This window comes from Hemitrygon akajei, chromosome 10, assembly GCF_048418815.1.
Source record: "Hemitrygon akajei chromosome 10, sHemAka1.3, whole genome shotgun sequence".
Lineage (NCBI taxonomy): Eukaryota > Metazoa > Chordata > Chondrichthyes > Myliobatiformes > Dasyatidae > Hemitrygon > Hemitrygon akajei.
In genome coordinates, this window is record NC_133133.1 from 155,015,791 (window position 1) to 155,032,720 (window position 16,930).

Genomic DNA, 16,930 nt, shown 5'->3' on the forward strand with positions numbered 1-16,930 from the left:
GTTTACACACAATTTGTTCACACCAGATGCTCTTCTCCAGTGAAGCCGAACTGCAGTTGTTGCATGTTTTTCTCATCTTCAGTCAGCAACTAAAGCGAGATGTAGTATAAGCGGTGTTCAAGTAACACTGCAGAGTATACAATCCAATAGTTTGGCCATCAAACCTATTTCTTATAGTACTTTATCTATCCCATAACCTTCCAAATATTCAACCTAATATTTTGATTGTGTATATTTATGTGGTTGATGGAGAAAAAAAGTGCACACAACTATCCTAGATCTATTCGAATACAACTATTTGCCTTGCCTTTTTTTTAATGATTTGGTACTCCATCCATAACTATTTTTAATTTGAAATATGATAGCAACAATTTTTTTTAAAGTACTTGGAGTACCACATAACTTCTGTGGTTCAACTGCTGCACATTGAGTAGCCACCACATTGAAAGAATTATTTGAGATAATCACAAGAGATGTTACAGATGCCAGAAATCTAGAGCAACACACACATAATATGCTGAAGGCACTCAGCAGGTTAAGCAGCATCAGTAGAGGGGAATAAACAGTCGACGTTTCAGGCCAAGACCTTTCATCAGTCTAAACCACTGATTGCTTATTCCCCTGTACTGAATCTGCCCTGATTTGCTGAGTTCCTCCAACATTTTGTGTGTATTTGAGATATGGTTCTATCAATGTTTTGTCACATATGCTTCTTAAGGGTATTAATTTTTAAAATGGGATTTGTTTTGGAATACCTTTTTTAGTGTTAACATGGCTGAAATAGTATCTTTGTTTGGCACATGCACAGACCCCATGGAACACCATTATGTAATCATCTGATATGTACACTTTTAGATTGTTGGACAATGAATCCCTATAATCCTGAATGCTATTTCCTTTCCTGTTGCTAAAATGACTGCCAGCTTAAACTACAGGGATCAAAGGGATATTCATTCCTGTCTGCATTAAATACCATCTTAATAAGTGTTGAAATTCTGCTGAAGCATTTAGCAGATGGGAAGAGGAAAGTTTGTTTTAAGCCTTGAATAAAAATAGAAGTAAATTGTATTTATACAACCTAAAATATAGAAAAGATGAAATCAACAAACCTACTCATAACAAACAAAATTACTGTTTAAACTAAATACGGTAAAACCTGACAGCTTCCAAGCAGTTTTACATGTTATTCACATTCAGAAGCAGATCAGGATTTTTTTTTTTTGGTTGAAAAATAATACTTTGTGAATCTCTTTGGTAAAATTAACCTTCAGAGTTATCATGAAGTAAACATCAAAAGTGATCATTTTGAGTTCTTTTAGATAAAATTCTGTATTTTAAAGTTTTAATTTTCTAAGCTGTTGAGAAACTGAAAATGTTCATTTATTTTCCTTGAAGTAAGACACAAATCAAAAAATAGTAAAATCTACTTCAGGTGTACAAGTTGACAAAATCACATTTATATATTTAATGTATTATCTGTTTAATTAACAGAATATTGGGATATACTGTAAAACAGAGAATTTCCTTGGAGTTACTCAGTGATGACTTGGCTTTACACATACTATCCACAAAAAAATTAAACTTCCTCCACTGCAATAAAGCTCTAGACCCTGGAAAATGTGGATCAATATTTATATCATATTACCTTTCAATGTGGGAGGACATCAATGGGAAAATTCACTATTGTCTCTATGGCACAAGCTCAGCCTTTGGCTGTCTGAGGAAAGATGGCTGTAAATCAAGATTTCAATCTAGGTAGTGAGTGATAAGTTTAACTGACAACAGTAGTCCCCATCCTCTTAAACTTCAAAGATAACTATTTACAAAAGACATGTCAAAGAGACATCACCAATATAATCAACATTACCCTTGTCGTGGGCAATAGTGTACCTGATTAGTGTACTACCTGTCCTCTTCATGTCAATGTTTTTAAATGTGGGGTAATCGGCAGGCAGCTAAGAGAAACAAGTTTGAGCTCAAACATTTCAGATTATTTGTGTATGGGGTGGCAGAGGAAGAGATGATAATCATTTTCTGGATTTAAGGTGGGTTTAGGCCAAAGGTTCACAAGTGAAAGATCACTGCTGTTATAACCTCATAACCTAAAAACGTCTAGGCACTAAAGAAATAACAATTGTCAGAGAAGAAATTTGGGCACAATTTCAATGCTATCTAGCTGGTTCCTACATGTGTACTAGATCTTCCATCTACTTCCCCTGCATCATGAGATCTGTTACCTATACTGGCTGAGTTCAGCAATAGTCTTTGGGGTATATACAAGGACTAGTCCTTTTCAGTCAGAGCTTGCAAATTGGAACAGCTGAAGATTATAAACATGTTTCCATTGATTTGAATGTCAAGAAAAGCAGCTCTTTCAAGCATGAATTAACTCAATCTGCCACAGTAAATAATAGGTTCCAGACCATAATTTCAAGATTCTACTCTTCCACAGATATGCTGAAAAGTGGGCCCAGGAATTTCCAGGCCCTAATCTTAACATAATATCAATGTCGTCAAATATTTTCTAAATGCTTAACTGGATAAAAAGGATCTGGTGTTATTGGGATTTATTGGAATAAATTTTCATTGACATTTCTTTATAAATTCAGAGATCCGGCTCAAAAACCAGGTATATTCAAGATTGGCAAAAAATACAACCCAAACAGTAGGAAAAATCACATAAACCTGTTCTGTGTGATAGAGTACGCTATAGAAGTATTTCTTAGCTTTAGAAATTTCATGTGTGTGAAATGTGCAATGTAATGAAAAGTTACAAAGCACTTTCACGATTAGAACAACAGCTTGTTGATTGTGCTGGAATCTTGCTTCTATCAGCCATCTGCTTCATCGACCCATTCATCATCCTGAGACATCAGAGGTCTGCGTCTCTCAGGCAGTTGTGCTTGTAACTTCATCCAACGACTTGGAGGCCAGATGATGTGTGAAGCACGGGCATGAACCAGTCCAAGAGAAGCCTGTAAAAGAGAAAATGTATAACTCAAAGTAGTCACAGTAACATTGCATTGCTCTAGTAGTCCTGCTTGGGCTGTAATTGTGGCCTTTGCTTTAAAGGGCTCCTAGAATTGCACCTTACTGATTAGATGATAAGACATAGGAGCAAAATTAGGCCATTTGGGCCATCGATTCTGCTCTACCATTTAATCATGGCTGATGCTTTTTTCCCCTCCTCAGCCTCAATCCCCAGCCTTTTCCCCATAATCTTTGATGCTATGTCCAATCAACAACCTATCAAGCTCTGCCTTAAATACACCCAACAACCTGGCCACAAGAGCTGCCTGTGGTAATAAATTCCACATATTTACCACCCTTAGGCTAAAGAAATTTATCCGCATCTCTGTTTTAAATGGACATCCCTCTATCCTGAGGCTGTGTCCTCTTGTCCTAGACTCCGCCAACATGGGAAACATCCTTTCCACTTCTATCCAGTCTAGGCCTTTCAACATTCAAAAGGCTTCAATGAGATTCCCCCCCCCACCCCCCCATCCTTCTAAATTCCAGCAAGTACAAACACAGAGCTATCAAATGTTCTTCATATGGTAACCCTTTCATTCCCAGAATCATCCTTGTGACTCTCCTCTGAACCCTCTCCAATGCCAGCATATCTCTTCTGAGATAAGGAGCCCAAAACTGTTCACAATACTCAAGATGAGGCATCACAAGTGCCTTATGAAGCTTCAGTATGACATCCCTGCTCTTGTATTCTAGTCCTCTTGAAATGAATGCTAACATTGTATTTGCCTTCCTCACCACCTACTTTACCTGCAATAACCCTATGGTGTTCTGCACAAGGACTTCCAAGTCCCTCTGCATCTCAGATTGTGGGAACTTCTCTCCATTTAGAAAATAGTCTGCACATTTATTTCTACTACAAAGTGCATGACCGTGTATTTTCCAACATTGTATTTCATTTGCCACTTTCTTGCCCATTCTCCTAATCTGTCTAAGTCCTTCTGCAGCCTACCTGTTTCCTCAACACTACCTGCCCCTCCACCAATCTTCGTTTCATCTGTAAACTTGGCAACAAAGCCATCTATTCCATCATCTAAATTGCTGATATACAGCATAAGAAGCGGGCCCACAGCAATCCTTACAGAATACCACTAGTCACTGGCAGCCAACCAGAAAAGGATACTTTTATTCCCACTCGCTGCCTCCTACCAATCAGCCAATGGTCTAACCATGCCAGGAACTTTCCTGTAATGCCATGGGCTCATAATTTGACAAGCAGGCTCGTGTGTGGCACCTTGTCAAAAGCCTTCTGAAAGTCCAAATATACAACATCCACTACATCCCCTTTATCTATCCTACGTGTAATCTCCTCAAAGAATTTCTACAGGTTTGTCAGGCAAGATGTTCCCTTAAGGAAACCATGCTGACTTTGTCCTATCTTGTCCTGTGTTAGAAAGTTCTCCATAACCTTATCCTTAAGAGCTGACTTCAATATCTTCCCAACCACTGAGGTCAGGTTAACAGGTCTATATTTTTCTTTCTGCTGCCTTCCTCCTTTTCTCTTAAAGAGAGGAGTGACACTTGCAACTTTCCAGTCCTCTGGAATGACGCCAGAGTCCAATAAATTTTGAAATATCATTACTGATGCCTCCATTATCTCTACCACTACATCTTTCAGAACCCTAGGGTGCAGTTCATTTCATCTGAGTGTTCGATGTACCCTTAGGTCTTTCAGCTTCTCGAGCTCCTTCTCCTTCTGTAATAGTAACTGCACTCACTTTGCTTCCCTCACACCCTTCAACATCTGGCACACTGCTGGTGTCTCTCACCATGAAGACTGATGCAAAATATTCATTTAGTTCATCTGCCATTTCCTTGTCACTTGTTATTATTTCTCTAGCCCCTATATGCACTCATCTCTCTTTTATTTATAACATACTTAAAAAAGCTTTTACTATCCACTTTGATATTGTTTGCTTTCATATTTCATCTTTTCCCTCCTAATGATTCTTTTATTTGCTCTCTGTAGGGTTTTAAAATCTTCCCAATCTCCTGTCTTCCCACTAATTTTTGCTTTGTTGCATGCCCTCTCTTTTGCTTTTACATCAGCTTTGTCTTCCCTTGTCAGCCACGGTTGTACTATTTTGCCATTTGAGTATCTCTTTGTTTTTGGAATACATCTATCCTGGATCTTCTTCATTTTTCCTAGAAACTCACACCATTGCTGCTCTGCTGTCATCCCTGCCAACATCTCTTTCCAATTTACTTTGGCCAACTCCTCTCTCATACCACCATAATTTCCTTTACTCCTCTGAAATACTACTACATCAGACTTTACTTTCACTCTATCAAACTTCACGTTGAACTCAGTCATATTGTGATCACTGTCTCTACAGAGTTCTTTTACCTTAAGTTCCCTAATCACCTCTGGTTCATTACATAACACCAAATCCAGTACAGCTGATCCCTAGAAGGCTCAATGACAAACTAATCTAAAAAGCCAACACGAGTGAATCTGCAGATGCTGGAAATAAATAAAAAACACAAAATGCTGGCAGAACTCAGCAGGCCAGACAGCATCTATGGGAGGAGGTAATAACGATGTTTCAGGCCGAAACCCTTCATCAGGAGTGAAGTAACATGGGATGGTCGAGGGGGGGATAAGAAGTGGGGGGAGGTAAAAAGTAGAGAGCTGGGAAGTGATAGGCTGGAGGGAAGTGGGCTAGGGGAAAGATGGAGAATTATGGGAAATAAAAGAGAAAGAAAGGGTGGACTGGGGGGAGAGATTATAGTGAGGGGGGAAAAGAGAGAGAAAGAGAACCAGACTAAAATAATAGATAGGGATGGGGGTAAGGGTGGGGGGCAGGGGTATCAACGGAGGTCAATGAGTTGGATGTTCATGCCGGCAGGAAGGAGGCTACCTAGGCGGAAGATAAGGTATTGCTCCATCGACCTGCGTGTGGCCTCATCTTGACGGTAGAGGAGGCCATGGACAGACATGTCAGAGTGGGAGTGGTTTGTGGAATTGAAGTGTGTGGCCACAGGGAGATACCGCCACTGCTGGAGGACCGAGCGCCGGTGTTCGGCGAAACGGTCTCCCAGTCTGTGGCGGGTCTCCCCAATGTATAAATGGCCACATCGGAAGCACCGGATACAGTACATCACCCCAGTTGACCCCAGGGAATACCTTATCTCCCGCCTAGGTAGCCTCCTTCCTGCCGGCATGAACATCCAACTCACTGACCTCCATTGATACCCCTGCCCCCCACCCTTACCCCCATCCCTATCTATTATTTTAGTCTGGTTCTCTTTCCCTCTCTTTTTCCCCCCTCACTATAATCTCTCCCCCCAGCCCTACCTTTCTTTCTCTTTTATTTCCCATAATTCTCCACCTTCCCCCTAGCCCATTTCCCTCCAGCCTATCACTTCCCAGGTCTCTACTTTATCCCTCCCCCCACTTCTTATCCCCCCTTGACCATCCCATGTTACTTCACTCCTGATGAAGGGTTCCGGCCCAAAATGTCGTTATTACCTCCTCCCATAGATGCTGTCTGGCCTGCTGAGTTCTGCCAGAATTTTGTGGTTTTTATTTGCTCTAAAAACCTATCTTGTAGGCATTCAACAAATTCACTCTCTTGAGATCCCGATTTCTCCAACTGACCTGGATGTTGAAATTGCCCATGACTATTATAACATTGCCCTTTTGACACGCCTTTTCTATTTCCTGTTGTAATCTGTGGTCTACATCCCAGCTACAGTTGAGAGGCCTGTATAAAACTGCCCTCAGGGTCCTTTAATCCTTGCAATTTCTTAACTCAACCCACAAGGATTCAACATTTATTTTAAAATAATTTTCCACAAGCTAGTTCATAAATTATTAAATTGGCAAATAATTAAATTGTGTACAGCAATTCATTTGATAGTTAACATAAAAATACATTCTTTTTTTAGAACGTATTAATTTTGTTGCATGCAAGAAGTCCAATTCAATTTTAGGATTTCTTAATGGCCTTCAAACACACATGGTGCAAACTTCTAATGAATAATCCATTTAAAAAAGTATGGTTATCCTTGTGGATTGTTTCAAGTGCAATGTTAGTAAATGTTTAAATGGCTGCAAAGACTTGGCATGAATTGCCCACAAATTGCTCTTAAAATTTTACAACTGCTAATTCTAATTGCCAGTTTCTGCATAAGAAGACGCCATAAAATCAAGCCTCAAATCAGAGTTCTTTTGTTCCTTTTTTTCAGATTTTCATGTGCAGACACAGGTAGCCTACACCCTAGCCAACACCACTGATGTTTAAGTAGCTTCTACAAGCTGTAATCATATTGTGGCACTCCAGGGGCATGCTCAACAGCCCACCCCAGCATTCCTAGTGGCCAGTGCTATTTATTGTTTTTGTGTTAAAACGTGTTTGTGGGATTATGGTTGGATGTTCCAGTCCATTCATTGTTGCATATTAGCTTGGGTTATATAGTTATTTGCTTGTGTGTTTGTGGGTCACCCTGACAGTAACTAGATGTGTAATAATCATCTCCCCTGTCTGTACGTAACTGAATGGGTTCTCTCCCCAGGTCTTAACACCCGGTCTGTTTTTTTGTGTTTTTACAATCACATGAGGTTGAAAGAGGGGTTAAAGAAGCCACCTTTGTCAAACTGAAAAATCTATTTCTGAACAGAGCGGGTGGGGTACGACACCACCTATCAGCTACTTACAGTACAGGTCTAACATCTCTACCCTGGTGTACCCTGGGATGTAGACCATCTCTACCCTCCACACCAGTTCACGCCTCTAATCATGCAAAGATAAGACTAATGACCCTCTCATTACCTCTACAATTCTTAATGACCCTCATGTGATTGCTATACCTTTAAACAATTCTAGACAACACAGCAAGTCCAGTTGCCTTAATTTACTACTCCTTGATATATGCCACTTCTTTTCCCTTCACCCAATTTACCTAAGTTCTTCTGCAGACTCCCTGCTTCTTGAACAATACCTGCTCCTCCAACTATCTTCGCACTGTCTGCAAACTTGGGCATAAAGCTATCAAGCAAATCATTGACATATTATGTGAAAAGAAGTGGTCACAACACTGACCCCTGCAGAACACCACTAGTCACTGGCAGTCAACTAGAAAAAGCCCCTTTATTCCCACTCTTTGCTTCCTGCCAGTCAGCCAATCTACTATCCATGCTAGTATCTTTCCAGTAATACCATGGGCCTTTGCTAAGCAACTTCATTTGTGGCATCTTGTCAAAGGCCTTCTGAAAATCCAATTAAACAACATCCACTGGCTCACCTTTGTCTATCCTACCCAGTATTTCCTCAGAGAATTCTAACAGATTTATCATGCAAGATTTCCCCTTAAGGAAATCATGCTGAATTTGGCCTATTTTATCATGTGCCTCCATGTTCTTTAAAGCTTCACCCTCTAACATCTTCCCAACCACTAAAGTCAGGCTAACTGGCCTATAATTCACTGGAATTCAGAAGAAGGAGGGGTGACCTCATTGAAGCTACTGAATGATGAAAGGCCATGGTAGAATGGATGTGGAGAGAATGTATCCTTTGATGAGAGAGTCTAAGACCAGAGAACACAGCCTCAGAATAGAGTGGCATCCTTTTAGAACAGAGATAAGGAGTAATTTCTTTAGCCAAAGAGTGGTGAATCTGTGAAATGCTTTGCCACAGGCCAAGCTTTTATGTATATTTGAGGCAGAGGTTGATTGCTCAGGGCATAAAGGGATATGGGGGAGAAGGCAGGTGACTGGGGCTGAGAGGAAAATTGGATCAGCCATGATGAAATGCCGGAGCAGACTCAATAGGTCAAAAGGCCTAATTCTGCTTCTATATCTTAGTGTCTTATGATTTTCTTTCTTCTATCTCTGTCCATTCTAAAAGAATGGAGTGACATTTGCAATTTTCCAGTCCTCTGGAATTATTCTAGTAATTCTTGAAATATCATTACTACTGCCTTTACAATCTCTTCAGCTACTTCTTTTAGAACTTTGAGGTGTTGTTTATATGGTCCAGGTGACTTATCTACCTTCAGACCATTCAACTTCCAAAGCACCGTCTCTTTAGTGAGAGCAAATACACTCACTTCTGCCCCTGAAACTCTTGAATTTCTGGCATACTGCTAGTGTCTTCCATAGTTAAGATAGATTTATTAAGCTTGTTCACCATTTCTTTCTCCCCCATTACTATATCTTCATTGCCAATATCCAACCTGACCTCTCTTTTACTCTATAAATGTCCTAAAAATATTTTGGTATTGTCTTTTATATTCTTGGCTAGCATTCCTTCTTATTTCATCTTTTTTCTCCTTATAGGTTTTTTAATTGCTTTTTTTCCCCAAATCTTCCCATTCCTCTAAATTTCCACTATTTTTTTCCTTTGCTATATGCCCCTTCTTTCCCGTTATGCTGTTGTCTTTGACTTCCCTTGTCAGCCATGGTGCCTCAGCCTCCCTTTTTGAATACTTCATTTTTGGGATGAATCTATCCTATGCCTTTCAAATTGCCCCCAAAATCTCCTGTCATTCCTGTTCTGCTGACACCCCTGCTAGTGTCTGCTTTGAATCAACTTTGGTCAGTTTCTCTCTCCTGCCTCAGAAGAAATGAAGTAACTTCCTTTACTTCATTGGAATACTGATGCATCTCCCTTTCAAACTGCAGGGTGAATTCTATCATTTTATGATCACCGTCTCCTAAGGGTTCCTTTACCTTATGCTTCCTAATCAAATTTGTTTCATTACACATCACCCAATGCAGAATTGCCTTTCCCAAGCTGCTCAACCACAAGCTGCTCTAAAAGCCATCTCATAGGCATTCGACAAATTCCCTCTCTTATACAGTACCAACCTGATTTTCTCAGTCCACCTGCATATTGAAATCCCCCATCAGTACTGTAACATTGCCCTTTTTACATCTCCCATTGTTGTAATTCCACACCTTTGGATATAACTCCCATCAACCTTTGCAGTTCCTCAACTCTATCCATAAGGATTCTACATCTTTTGATCCTATGTCACCTCTTTGTAAGTATTTGGTTTCATTTTGCCCAACAGAGCTACCCCACGCCCTTTGCCTACCTGCCTACACTTTTGATACAATATGTATCCTCGCAACTTAGGTTTCCAAATATAATCTCCTTTCAGCCACGATTCAATGCTGCCCACAATGTCGTACCTACCAATCTTTAACTGCCTAATCATCTACTTTATTCCATGTACTGCACTGAATCAAATATAATACCTTCAGTCCTGTATTCATTACTCTTTTCAATTTTGTTCTGATGTTACACTTTAATTCATCCTACTGACCACAATTTTGCCCTACCACCTGCTTGTCCTTCCTGACAGCCTTATACACACTGCATCTACTGGTATAACCATCCTTTTTGTACAGGTCATATCTTCCTCAGAAGACATCTCGATCCAGAAACTTGAAACCCTGCCCCTTGTACCAATTTCTCAGCCACATTCATCTGCTAAATCATACTTACCCTCATTCTTACCCTTCTTACCCTCACTGGTGCATGACACAAGCAGCAATCCTAAGGTTACTACCTTGGAGCTCCTGCTTTTCAGCTTTCCACCTAACTCTCTATATTCTCTCTTCAGGACCTCCTCCATTTTCCTACCTATGTCACTGGCACTAATATGTACAACGACTTCTGGCTGTTCACCCTCCCCCTTTTAGAATGCTGTGGACTCGATCCAAAACATCCCTGACGCTGGCACCTGGGAGGAAAAATACCATCTAGGTTTCATTTTCACATCCACAGAAGCTTCTATCTACTCCTTTAGCTATGGAATCCCTTAACACTACTGCACTTCTCTTCTCTCCCACTTCCTTTCTGAACCACAGAGCCAATCTCACTTCCAGAGACCCAGTTGCTGCAGCTTCCCCCAGGCCGGTCACCCTGCCCTCTCCAACAGTATTGAAAGTGGAATATTTATTGTTGAGGAGTACAGTCACAGGGGTACTCTGCACAGGCTGTTGATTCTTCTCCAGACAGCCAGGTGCCTGTCTCCTGCATCTTAGGAGTGACTATCTCCCTGTACCTCCTATCTATCACCTCCTCATTCTCCCATACAATCCAAAGGTCATCCAGCAGCAGCTCTAGTTTTTTAACAAGGTCCCTAAGGAGCTGCAGCTCAATGCACTTCATAGAGATGTAGTTATCAGGAAGACGAAGTTTCCCACAGTTCCCACATCTCATACAAAGAACATACCACTAACTCTGGACCAGTTCTCTGTGGATTAGCTATGTACTTATAGACAAAGAAATAGAGAACAAAGTACTAGAAACTTATTTAAAACCTCCACCTATGCTGGCTTAAGCCTGTTCTCGCTGGTACCTGGTGAGGCAAAGCTTCTTAATCTAACACTGGCCCACTCCAACAATGGCCACTCTAACAATGGCCCGTTCCACTTAACCTCCCTTCTTTTTATTGTCTGAAATAAAACATACTCCCAATGAGACTTGTGCTTTTCAGATGGCTCTTGCTTCCAACAATCTCTCTCTCACTTGCTACTTCATATTATGATTCAAATCCAATGAGATTTGTTCTTTTCAAATGGCTCCTGCCTTGCAATGATGTCTCTGATTCTGTTTTTAGTACCTAGTCAAAATTTACCCCAAACGAGCATTCAATCTCACAGCAGCATGTGCTTTCATTTTCTGGAGTTTGTTGCCATATGAAGAAAATATTTGTTGCGTAGATTCTGTCCTTTAAAAGTTAGATTACAGTTGCCTAATGCTATTATTATTTGCTTTACCTAAAAGAGAAGTTTCTCCAGAAATCTGGGAGGACATAAGCCTAGTGGGATGTGGTGGATTTTTTTTTGCTTGCATGTTTTAACTGAGGTTAGCAAAGATGGCACAGTCATCAGGTTTTAGACCTCATCAACATTTTTGGGTATTTTACACAATTTGCTGTTCTAGTTGTTCAGTAATAAATAAAACTATATTTTCAGAATGAATGTATTTGGCAATCATCTCAATCCATATATTTTAACCATTTATAAATATCAATTTAAATAATGCTTTTGTATTTAGTTTATTACTTGACTATACTGTTACAGTCAATTTCTAACCCACCAGAATTAATGTTAAAATTCCAATTATTATGCAGCTGCAATTTTCCCAATTTGCCATTTCTATTTGAAATGATTACTTTATTGAAGCAATTAAAAACTGTTATTCAATGTGTCTGGAGTTAACTTATCACAGTCATTATTTTTCAGATTGGTCCTACTAGTGGGAAGTCCTAACATGGCACAGCCTGATACTAATCAGATCAAGCAGAAACACTAAAAAAAATCTCATCTACTAAAGATATTACATAGAAGGTAAGATCTATGTATTAAACTGTAATTATACTGCAGACATACATCTAAGTTCTGGGAAGTATGATGCACAACCACCACATCCATACAATTAGCTTAGCCTCAAAGGAACTTACTGATTCATGTTTGGACATAAGTGCTTTATTAGGCTGATGATACAAAATAAATCCATATTTTACACAGTATTTTAAAAGTTTCCAAGTTATTTTATAGACACTGTGAAACCCAGCCTATCAGACTTTTCATCCTTATTAGAATTACCCCCAGGAATATTACATTAAATCTATATTGAAACATTTAAAGAGCTTAAAATTGACAAATAACTGCAGATTCAACTTTGAATGATGTTAACATATTGGTTATAAAATCTCATTTCTTTGTGCAGTTTATTATATTGTGTAAGAAATTTTGATGAGATTATTGCTTTACAATAACTCCTGGGTATACTTTATTCCTCCTGGAACCAATGAAATACCTGATCTGAAACAACAAAAACAGAACACTACTCTTCCCACTCTCATTCTCCCATCCAGTTTATTGTTGAAAATCTAATATGAATGTATATCTCACTAAGAACAATTGTTTGTCAGAGATTCAGTTGATTTTATTGCTGAGTTTTGGGTCAGCAATTTGGCTTCAACACTTTTAAGGCCAGGCTTCAAACTGAAACAGAGTTGAAATACTTGGTAGGGGAAGGAACAGAAATCCAGCCAATCATCTTGGTTTCACTTTATGATCACTTTGTACCAGAGTAATAATTGTGTGTGCTAAAGTTCCTACATCTCTGTAGTTCACACCATACTGGATGATTGTGTAAAAAACATTGTACCTGTCGTTCTCTGAACAACAAGAGATAGAGAAATCTACGTAGTTATTCCATGCAGATCATCATTTTGCAAAATAAACCGAAGTCCACAAGTATGACAACCACTAAATTCTGCCTCAAGGATATTTGTAATTAGTCATGTTCCCAATTACACTTATAATCTGATGTCATTTTAGATTAATGACAATTCAGATTACCTTTTGTAGTGTAAACATATTAATGCAAAGGAGATTAGTCCTGCACTACTCCAACATGCAGCATGACATTGAAGTGACTTTCAAAAATATCCTTTCAGCAAAATTTATACAGGAAACTGTGAAGAACACGAATTAGCTTTCACTATCTTGGGCAAACTTCTGGAATATGGATTGGATTATAATGTAATCAAAACAAAAATGGCATTACACAGTTTAACCAAAGAATACTGAAAATTAAGATTACTCTTTATGGTTTCTTATGTATTAGCACTTCTAAGACATTCATCCAACATTAAAGGTACGAAGCATGTGATTTCTCCAGACGTTTTGCCAAAGGAATTTCCAATATTACGAAGGAAATGCTAAAGTTACTCTTCTTTTAATATATAAAATATATATATTTTCCTGATCCAAGATGGCGGCACGATGCAGCTTGCAGCGGCCACTCCGGAAATGATTATCTGTTATTTGTGAAGTGGGGTGACGTGTGCAATCATAACTGATTGAAAACGGATGTGGAAGCACGGAGAAACATTGGGAAATTCCAGGAAGACCTTCTTCATTGCTACTGCTGCTGTGAGGTCCGGGACTCTGCTGGGAAGAACAGGCCCCCAGTCCTCGGGGTCGCGTTGGCGGGGCCGTCTTAATACGCTTGGCAGAGGATGGTGCTCGGAGAAGCTGTGCCGGAGGGGATGGTCGTCGGCTTGGAGGTTCGATGGACTCGGAGTCCTTTCGATGGACTCAGGTCGCTTTTGGTGTGTGCTGCATCTGCGAGGCTGGTTTCGACAGAGCTTCCATTGTGTGCTGCGTCTGCAAGGCTGAGTCGGCGGCGCCTTGGAAGTCCATAGCGGAGGTATTCCCTTCTGCCGCCGGCGTGGGATGGCGAGTCTGTTGGGACCCTGGGGACTTGTGGAAACTGTGTGGTGATTTCTTTTGAACTTACAGTCCTTTAACATCTTGGACTATTTTTACTGTGCCCATAGTCTGTTTTTAATCAATTATGCTATTGTTTGCACTGTTGTAACTATATGTTGTAATTATGTGGTTTTGTGCAGGTCTTGTAGATTTAGTTTTTGGTCTTGTTTTGTCTGGTGGATTTGGAGCTTCTTTCCGGGGAACACACTAGACGGTAGCAATGATATTAATACGCAGCAGCCTCTCCAGACTCTGGATTGGGGATTGCCAAACGTTACGTGGATTTTCTGGTGTAGTCTGTTTTGTCATATGGTTTTGTGATATCATTCTGGGGGAACGTTGTCTCATTTTTTAACTGCATTGCATTTGTGGTTTCTAAATTACAATAATCTGAATCTGAATCTGAATAAAAACAGTCTACACAGAAGTTGGGTTTCACAATTCAGTTTTGTGTGACTATCAATTTTTTGTATTAGATGCTTTGTTATATTTTAATACTATGTAAATACAATCTTATTTCAGCCTGCAGGTTGGTATTGATGCTAACAAGCTGCAAAATGGTGGGCAGATGGAAACCGATGTTGTTGTACTTATTCTTTAAACTCAAAGGTTGGAGTGAATGGGAGTAGAATTAGGCAATAGAAGGCCAGGTTCCAGTAAGGATGTGGTGGCACTCTACTACTAAGGTCTTGGTAGCACCAAAAGAATATGAACAAGTTTCTCAAGATGACAATGACAGAGAGCAGGTTTCCCAAAAAGCAGTGATAGATTTAAGGAGAGTAGAACCTAGAAGATCCAGAGGGATGGAAGCAGAGTCTTGGAGGCAGTGGTAGGTTTTGGAGTTGCTGTGATGGTAGCGAGGGGGTGAGGGTCCTAGAAGTAGCAGTGTGGGACAGTATTCAGGAGGCAGAATTAGGTCAGATGCTTAACAGTAATAAGTCTGAAGAGGGCTGAACAAGAGTGTGAGAAGACTGGTTGGGATTTAAAGGTTGCAAGGAGGAAGGGAGATCAACATATCATATTGTTAAAAGAAAAGTAAAGACACATGCAGAGGATGACAATTGGCCAGTACTTTTGTAACTTTGTTTCTAGGGGATTCAGTATTTGGTCCTTGAATGTACTAATCATTTAGACTAAAATTTAGGAGGCATGATAAAGGAGTTTACTGATAATACAACAATTGCTTATGCAATTTAAAGGGAAGAGGACAGCTTTTGACTCCAGTCAGATTAAAAATAGCCTGGTTGATTGGGCAGAAAAAGTGGTAAATGGAATTTAATACCATGAAGTGTGAGATTTTACTTTCAGGAAATGCAACAGATTGAATGAGAGGAATATTGTGAAAAGTGAGGCTTCAGAGAGACCTTTCAGAAAAACTCTCTAGATCCTGAAAGACAGCGCAATAGGCATTCACAGCAGTTAGAAAGTCAAAACACTTCCTTTCAATGCTTAAGATGGTTCTATTGGAATTACAAACAATAATTTGTTCAACAACCATTTGTACGGCATTCAGTTCTGTTACTGCATTACAAGAAGGATATAATGCAATGAATGGAAATGGAGAAGATTTACAGAATTATTAAATGCCATGACAGAGTAAATTTCCTTTGAAGGAGGGGTAAAAACTCAGTACAAAGTTATTTTATGAATGTGGAATCAGGTAACAACACTACCACTCAGGTGGACAATCAATGCTGAGGTATAATGTTAAAGAAATTGCAGAGGAATCGAGAAATGCGTGGAGATAAAAAATGATGGTCTGAGTCCCAGGAGGTAAATACTGGTAAGATGATCATCAGTTTGGAGGGTGAAAAAGCATTAGGGATTGAAAAGGGATAGTAATTTGCAATGATAGAAGGTTCATGGGTTTTCCTTGGGGATTGATGGCAATTTTGCGAAGCAAGGGACTTGATCTGGGGAAGAAATCATGCAAAATATCATCGGGCATCAGAAGGAAATGGGGTGGCCAGCAACTTGTTAAGATGCTAAGTGAAAGGAATCCCATGAACAGATTAAACAATGCAGGGTACAAAGTGTAGTTCCAGGGTTAGGGGAGGAAATATATGGGCAAGGAAAAGTGGTGGAGGCTGTTTTGTGGTAGACACTATCAAATAAATAGCCCCCATTTAATATCCATGAAATCTTCAGATACTGATGGATATGAGGCAAAATTATTTTCATATTTGAGGAAATCTGCAAATGCAGCAAATTACCATGCATTTATCTTTCACTTTGTTGCTGAAATGCTATACACTTTTTCATTGCTCATTATATTAATGTTTAATTGAAATATAATTAATGAAAAATTAGCCTGGTACTAATCTTAACAGTTTCAATTTCATCTGTTTAATTTTAACTCTGGAAATTTGATCATAATGCAAAATAGATTTCAACACACATGATCAATGAGACAGCATAAATTAATACAGTGGAGTAATAGTTTCTTGCAAATTGAATTTCTAGAATGTTCTATAATATGAATTTTTATATGGTTAATTGGTTGAGACCTAACATCTTACATTTGCATTTCTAAAATTGCATTATGCTGCTGAACAGATGCAATGTAGATACTCTAATTCAACTGAGTCAGAAATTACAAAATGGCACATTTCATATTTATACTTTTCACCTTTTCGTTGTGTTATTTACAAGAATATA

At 39.4% G+C, this 16,930-nt stretch overlaps 1 protein-coding gene across 4 annotated transcripts in view; it reads right to left on the reverse strand.

The window, feature by feature from the left end:
• Window positions 1-2,552: 2,552 nt before the first annotated feature.
• Window positions 2,553-16,930, reverse strand: part of immp2l (inner mitochondrial membrane peptidase subunit 2) — a 505,123-nt gene continuing 490,745 nt past the window's right edge. For all 4 annotated transcript variants that reach the window (XM_073059450.1, XM_073059446.1, XM_073059448.1 and 1 more), the window contains one exon: window positions 2,553-2,975. In XM_073059450.1, the coding sequence (XP_072915551.1) occupies window positions 2,912-2,975 (64 nt within the window). In that variant the 3' untranslated portion in view covers window positions 2,553-2,911. The remainder of the gene's footprint in view (window positions 2,976-16,930) is intronic.